General features: G+C 38.8%; 2 protein-coding genes across 3 annotated transcripts; both read right to left on the bottom strand.

Moving 5' to 3' along the window:
* Positions 1-679: 679 nt before the first annotated feature.
* On the bottom strand, positions 680-2,654 carry srp14 (signal recognition particle 14). The gene is made up of 5 exons (XM_077620692.1): positions 2,490-2,654; positions 2,047-2,119; positions 1,791-1,903; positions 1,680-1,712; positions 680-1,106 (listed from the first exon to the last, which is right to left on the bottom strand). The coding sequence occupies exons 1-5, from the start codon at positions 2,511-2,513 to the stop codon at positions 1,017-1,019; spliced, it is 333 nt and encodes a 110-aa protein (XP_077476818.1). The 5' UTR covers positions 2,514-2,654; the 3' UTR covers positions 680-1,016.
* Positions 2,655-3,080: 426 nt separating this feature from the next.
* On the bottom strand, positions 3,081-7,014 carry pld4 (phospholipase D family member 4). Of its 2 annotated transcripts, XM_077620691.1 has the most exons (11): positions 6,896-7,014; positions 6,734-6,806; positions 6,534-6,661; positions 5,767-5,950; positions 4,748-4,868; positions 4,559-4,686; positions 4,297-4,497; positions 4,072-4,211; positions 3,614-3,779; positions 3,434-3,530; positions 3,081-3,370 (listed from the first exon to the last, which is right to left on the bottom strand). In XM_077620691.1, coding segments are annotated over exons 1-11 (1,443 nt in total). In that variant the 5' UTR covers positions 6,898-7,014; the 3' UTR covers positions 3,081-3,167. The 2 variants fall into 2 exon arrangements, with proteins under 2 accessions (XP_077476817.1, XP_077476816.1); XM_077620690.1 differs by having other exon boundaries at positions 6,734-7,014.
* Between the last annotated feature and the right edge of the window lie 136 nt (positions 7,015-7,150).

Here is a 7,150-nt window from a genome sequence, read left to right as displayed (position 1 = left end):
AAAAAAGAAAAAAGGAAGAGGGAAGAGGGAAGAGGGAAGAGGAAAGAAAAAAGAAAGGGGAAGAAAGAAGAAGGAAAAAAGAAAGAAGAAAGAAGAGGGAAGAAAGAAGAAAAAAAGAAAGAAGAAAGAAGAAAGAAGAAGAAAGAGGGAAGAGGGAAGAGGAAAGAAAAAAGAAAGGGAAGAAAGAAGAAGGAAAAAAGAAAGAAGAAAGAAGAAAGAAGAAAGAAGAAGGAAAAAAGAAAGAAGAAAGAAGAGGGAAGAAAGAAGGAAAAAAGAAAGAAGAAAGAAAAAAAGAAAGAAGAGGGAAGAAAGAAAGAAAGAAGAGGGAAGAGGGAAGAAAGAAAAAAGAAAGAAGAGGGAAGAGGGAAGAAAGAAAAAAGAAAGAAGAGGGAAGAAAGAAAAAAGAAAGAAGAGGGAAGAGGGAAGAAAGAAAAAAGAAAGAAGAGGGAAGAGGGAAGAAAGAAAAAAGAAAGAAGAGGGAAGAGGGAAGAAAGAAAAAAGAAAGAAGAGGGAAGAGGGAAGAAAGAAAAAAGAAAGAAGAGGGAAGAGGGAAGAAAGAAAAAAGAAAGAAGAGGGAAGAGGGAAGAAAGAAAAAAGAAAGAAGAGGGAAGAGGGAAGAGGGAAGAAAGAAAAAAGAAAGAAGAGGGAAGAGGGAAGGAACGAGAACAAGAACAACAAGTTTTCCATCACAGGATCTTTATTAAACAAGTGCAATTTAGTACAAAGTGTGGGAGCCTGGGCCTTTTAGAACTGTTGTACTTGCACAAGCCAAATAAAATGATGTGAAACACTGGACTGTTTCAATTAAAGCCTGGAAAGATAAAGTATTATAAAAAAAAAGTCACTTTCTAAGTACTCACTTGAACATAAATAGAAGGGGTGGCTGTTGCCCAAGAAAATGGTCACCGAGCTGGAGTCCCCGACATCAGTGGTTGTGGCCGGGTCGATAGAGGCTCCCGCTATCAGATTGGATTCTTAGCTCGGAATGGGATCAGTTCAAGAGCTTTGCTTCCAAGTCACTGAGTGGCTTTGGTCTTCTTGCTTTTGCTCTTCTTGTCTTTCTTCTTCAAGCCATCGATGTGCGCTCGCAGGAGGTTGGAGTAAGCCTGCAAAAATACCAGTCTGTTAACATGTGAAATTATAAGTCCTTTTTTTACTCTATTTTATATTGTTACAATAAAGTATGTTTGGTTGCTTACTGATAAAATAAAAATTGTGAACCAGAAGTTGTCTTTAACTTTTGTTGACATTAAGTCTGAGGACAAAAATTGCTCTTAGCGTAATGTTAGGAGATTAAAGCAATATTGGGAGGGGGGAAAATTGATAAGATTTAAGTTGTTTGGTTTCAAGGGCATCAACTTTTAGTGACAGTCTGTGTGAGCCCAATATTGCCTTTAGTGGACTCTTAGGGGAAATAAACTCAAAAATATAAGATTAAAATGCATACATGTTTTGGTGTTTTTACATCAAATAAAATTGGATGTTTCTCAAGGTGCACAGACATCAACCCTTGGTGACATTCGGTCAGCATGAAAATTAGATTTTTGGGGGTTTATTTAATCAAACCTGGAGAACTACTTTATATTGTTAATATAAATTACATACTAGTTTTGAATTACAAGATTACCAATTTGAGATTTTTCTTCTATGTAAAATGGGTGACAACACAAACAACTTACCATTTGAAACTTGATGACTTCTTTGGTGGTGATCTGTAAGAAGAAAAAGGTCAGATTGGAAGAAAATTAAGTGGGGAAACAGCGACAAACTCAACAAGATGGCGTACTTACCACTGTGCTAATTTTCTTCTTGCCATCGGAGGCTCTGAGAAGACATTTATTGTCTGCGGGCTCGAAGGACTCCAAGTGGCCTTTTCTGGGTACAGGCTTCGTCCTGCCGTCATCTGGGAAAGACATCAAATCTTATGAGCGATGCAACCATAGGTTTAGACATTAGCCAGAACAATCAACGAACAATCTCTCGCATATATTCTTATGAAGCTACCACCACAAAATAAACTTGATTTCACCATGAATGCCACCTTACACTTTTTCAATGTGATGACGACACTGCCGGAAGATCTGCACTTCTGGAACAAACGTGTCAGTTCTGTGAGAAACTAAGAAAGCAAAAAAAAAAGCACATTTTAGTCGAGACAGCACATACTTGACGTACAAATGTAATATGTAGGAACGACTCCCTCTTGGGTATCATCTGCATAAGCATGTTGCTAAAATTACAATTCACGATTTCAAATTGTTCTCATAATTACGCGGGATGAATAAAGTTATCCAATTCAATCCAATCGACGTCAGGGTTTGAAAAAACAATTCAGCGTTTGCCTAATGTGAACTGAACAGTTAGCTGTAGCTAATTACTCAAGACCCGACGCAACTCGTTGTGCTAATTACTTTTGAAATCCTGCGGCTTAATTGACGATTCATTGTGAAAACGACATAGATGAAAGGGAAATCGACGTGGATTCTTACCGAGTCGTTTTCAAGCAGCACCATAGTTGCGACTGGAATTGAAAAGTGCAGGCGTTTAAGTCAGCTAAAGCTAACGACTGTATGCACACGTACTACTAGTGGCAGATTTATAGTATTCTCTTCTTCTTCTTACGTCTTCACTTCCGCCAATTCTTTTGACCACACCGCCGCCCACTGGAACGGAGCACGTATTACGTTCTAAAAGCTACCAGGCCCCGCCCAAATAAAGGTGACGCGCTTTAACGCAGTAGCGTCCAAATTTTTAATCAGGATAGATCACATGCAGTCCATAGTTAGCTTATGATTAATGATTATTTTTCATGTTCGAAAAAAATCAAATAATATATTTCATCATATTCTTATACTGAGCACTTAACTATAGACTAATCCATTTCAAGTATGAAAAAGTTGCATTGAGAAAGCATCTTTCGAGCCATCGCTGCCAGGCAAAGAAAATACATTTTAAGAAGAATATTTAAAATGACATAAAAACCTATTGCCTGGCGCAGCAATTCAATTTTGAAGCACATTGCCAACTTGTGTAATGGTCGATTTTAGGCATGGCCATAGACAAGAAAACAATGCAAAATATAGTATAGGGATTGTTTATGATGAACATTGCACTTAATGAATTCAGGAAGTGGATATGAAAATATTCTATTATGGCTTTTTCTTTTCTTACGGCAACAGTGCACAGTGGGGGTGTTTTTTGATGTCGGCGAGCTGCACGGCAAACTCCGAGGACCAGTCCCTGTCGAACACGGCCCGGAGCTGCTTTTGTACAGTCTTGCTCTTCTGTATGGGGTGATGGGAATTCTGGGAAATGACTAGACCCACTCCGGCCGTGGTGGAAAAATAGTCCCCGTCCCAGTTGGACGTGCCTGTGTTGCAACGACCCCATTAATAATTGATGCAAGTCTCAAGGGCAAAGGTCTTTAACTCACTGATGTAGGCCACTTTGTCAGTAACCATGTATTTGTTGTGGTTGACTCGACTAAACGGAATGTTCGTCTCGTTTCCGGGAGGTAAAATGTAGAACTTCTGAAAAGTGGGAACAAAAAAAATGACATTAAATCACAGCGGGTTCAAAAAATAGGAATACTACAATTGCATCAATTGGTCACTATTTTGATGTTGATGTGATCCTTGAAGCTGTCCAAGGAGGCCAGGGAGCGGAGGAAGGGTAGCATTGTGGAATATGAGTTGTGCCAGCAGCTGACAAGGATCCGGAAGGCCACGCGCTTTTCGTACGCCGCTGTCCGGATGGCGTTGTCGATTGTGGGCCAGTATCTGGAAAATATACTCACAATGTGCAAGAAGTGCGGTAACACTTTACCGTATCCCAATACAGGATATATTTTACAATTCGAATCATTTCAGCAGTTTAGTTTAGCTAGGGGGGAAAAGTGAAAGTCTTCTACAGCTAGATTGAGCAAAATGTGGCAAAATATACCAGTGATGACTGAATTCACGTTTGATACCTGTATGCAAATAGTGCATGTTAATCATTTATCCTCCATAAAATAAAACATATACATAAATGCACATGTATACAAACATGTTTTAGAGAATTGTGGCTCACCTTTTTGGGTGCTGAAAGCGTATGATAGGGGAATACGACATGACAGCTACGTCAATGAATGTTTGCGCTTCTGAGATGATGGAAACAATGGCCTCCGAGTCCAGAGTGCGTGATTTGGGGCAGAAAGGTGGTGGAGAAGCCTTTATTTGGGAAGAAAAATCCTCAATATAGTTGTACCTAAACTTGTTTTTCCAGACCAAATAGGGAACCGAGAGAGAAACTGACTGCAATGTAGATTTTGCTGGTGATGTTATCCTCCTCCACCAACAGGGGGTGGTCTTTGTTGATAACCGTGTCAAAGGTGGAAGGCCACTTTTCAGGCAGGGAGCTGTTGGGCTCTCCCATCACCCAGTAAGACAGGAAGATCTTTTGGAGGTCTTTTGCAAGACTGGAGCAGTTGTAGATAAGCATGCCCAATTCCTTCACCTATACGCACGCACACTTCAGCGGCTTGCACCTGTACAGGTAGTGCGTAGTTTGTTTTTACCTGTGTCAGGGCCCTCCAGTCCATATTGGCGCTTCCTATGAAAACATGGCGGCCGTCCACGATCCAGAACTTGGCGTGAAGGATGCCATTGGTCAGGCGCCCAAAGTTCACCTCGCGTACGGCAACCCCTGGAGAGGATTTGGAAGTCGGGAAAGTGCCTCCAGACGCTTGGCTCCGCTTCGGCCAAACCTTTCTGCCTGAGCTTCTTTAAATCGGTGGAGTTGGTTTTGATGGTCGGAAGGCTGGTCACCACTTGGACAGAGACGTTCCTGGAGGGAAGCGATTGAAGTTGGTCCAGGATGGCGCGTCCCTGTTTTGGGGGTCAAGAGGGCAGTGTTAAGGTGACGGATGCGAGCTCCTGAAATATTGCACTCAAAAATGCCTTACTATACATGGTCATTTTTTATGAAAATAAAAGCCTTACTATACATGGTCTTTTTTCTATGAAAATAAAAGCCTTACTATACATGGTCTTTTTTCTATGAAAATAAAAGCCTTACTATTCATGGTCTTTTTTTCTATGAAAATAAAAGCCTTACTATACATGGTTATTTTTTATGAAAAAATGCCTTACTATACGTGGTCATTTTTTATGAAAATAAAAGCCTTACTATACATGGTCTTTTTTCTATGAAAATAAAAGCCTTACTATACATGGTCTTTTTTCTATGAAAATAAAAGCCTTACTATACATGGTCTTTTTTTCTATGAAAATAAAAGCCTTACTATACATGGTTATTTTTTTATGAAAAAATGCCTTACTATACATGGTCATTTTTTATGAAAATAAAAGCCTTACTATACATGGTCATTTTTTATGAAAATAAAAGCCTTACTATACATGGTCTTTTTTCTATGAAAATAAAAGCCTTACTATACATGGTTATTTTTTATGAAAAAAAGCCTTACTATACATGGTCATTTTTTATGAAAATAAAAGCCTTACTATACATGGTCTTTTTTCTATGAAAATAAAAGCCTTACTATACATGGTCTTTTTTCTATGAAAATAAAAGCCTTACTATACATGGTTATTTTTTATGAAAAAAAGCCTTACTATACATGGTCTTTTTTTTTTAAAATAAACGCTTTACTATACAAGGTCATGGTTATTTTTCTATGGAAAAAAGCCTTACTATACATGGTAATTTTTATGAAAAAAGCAGTGTTAAGGTGACGGATGCAAGCTCCTGAAGTCTTGCACTTACGGGTCTATCGGAGGATGAGTTGATATTGATGTCCTCCCCAGTCAGTGTCCAGTAAAAAGAGACCACTTGGAGGGTTTCCGTTGCCATGGAGAGAAGCTCCTTCCACGCTTTCTCCAAAGGGAGCCCAAATGTTACGTTGCCTTGGTAATCCACGTATTGAGGAATACTTTCCACGATAGCCATTCTGAAAGGGGTCAGTGGATCCACTTTTTAGACATCTTCAACCATCTTTTTTTTTTAATTATAAAAGGTAATAGTACAAATAAGAACTACAAAGATGACTAATAAAAAATAGAATGTTTTTCATTTCGTAGGGATCAAAAGATGATGGGGATGGCAAGTCTTTATGAGGTGAAGTTGTTGTTTTTTTCCCTCAATACCAGCCTTCCTAGTTGTAATACATTTGATGTCTATGGCAGTAAATGAGTTAAAGGTTACAAAACAACAACAACGTAATCCAGAGTTATAAAGATTAGGGATGTCCCTGATCCGAAATTGGTGGTGCTACTCCACAAAGTGCGTTTTCCCAGTAAAAAAAACATAAATAGTAATATAAAAGTATAAAAAGTCGCATCCCGGCTAGGTAAATTCTAAAATATTGCACAATCTAAGATATTGCACAGAATGAAATGTCAATTTTGTAATAAAGAATGCCAAATCCTTGAAATCAAAAACACGTCATTTAAACAACTTGAGTTGGTAAAAAAGAATTTTAACCAACCCAGCCACAACTAAAAAAGTACTTTTCCCCCAAAAAAACTTGTTACCTGCACTGATCTATAGAGGGAGGATCCTGGTGGGAATCCTGGGGTCTTTGCAGCACAGCAAAAGCCAGCAAGATCCCGACGATGGTCATGAATGCAAAAAGGACAACTGAAGTCAAGCAGATTGACTCCTGTTGGGGAAATAAAAAAACATGTTCATCGGCAAAACAATAGGTTTTGTTGTAGAATTGACGACGGTGTACCTTTTTGTCAGAAACGCAACCGTGACGAGGCTGGAGGAACATGAAGATTCTCATCCTTTCATACACAAGAGACCTAATAAATTTCAGCAAGAATGTTGACAGTAGATTTACAAAAAAAAACATGAACAAGTCAAATGCCCTTCAACCTGAAAGTCAACTCACATGAAGCCAAGCAGTCGAACTAGAAACCAAAAATGTGCTTCTTCCTCTTCAGCTTTACTGAAAAGCTCACTTCTCCTTTTTTAATATTCAATTTAACTATTCTGACTGTCATTGTTTAAAGGCGTATTCAAACCTGCTCTGTTTGATCCGTTCCAAATCTAGAAAAAGGTTCTGGTGGGCCCTTTTTGGACTGGTGTGAATACAAGATTGCAAAGTGAACCAAAGAAAACTATAGACTTTCCTGGTGTGAATACG

This window comes from Stigmatopora argus, chromosome 15 (genome assembly GCF_051989625.1).
Source record: "Stigmatopora argus isolate UIUO_Sarg chromosome 15, RoL_Sarg_1.0, whole genome shotgun sequence".
Classification (NCBI taxonomy): Eukaryota; Metazoa; Chordata; class Actinopteri; order Syngnathiformes; family Syngnathidae; genus Stigmatopora; species Stigmatopora argus.
This window is presented reverse-complemented; position numbering and strand designations above follow the sequence as displayed.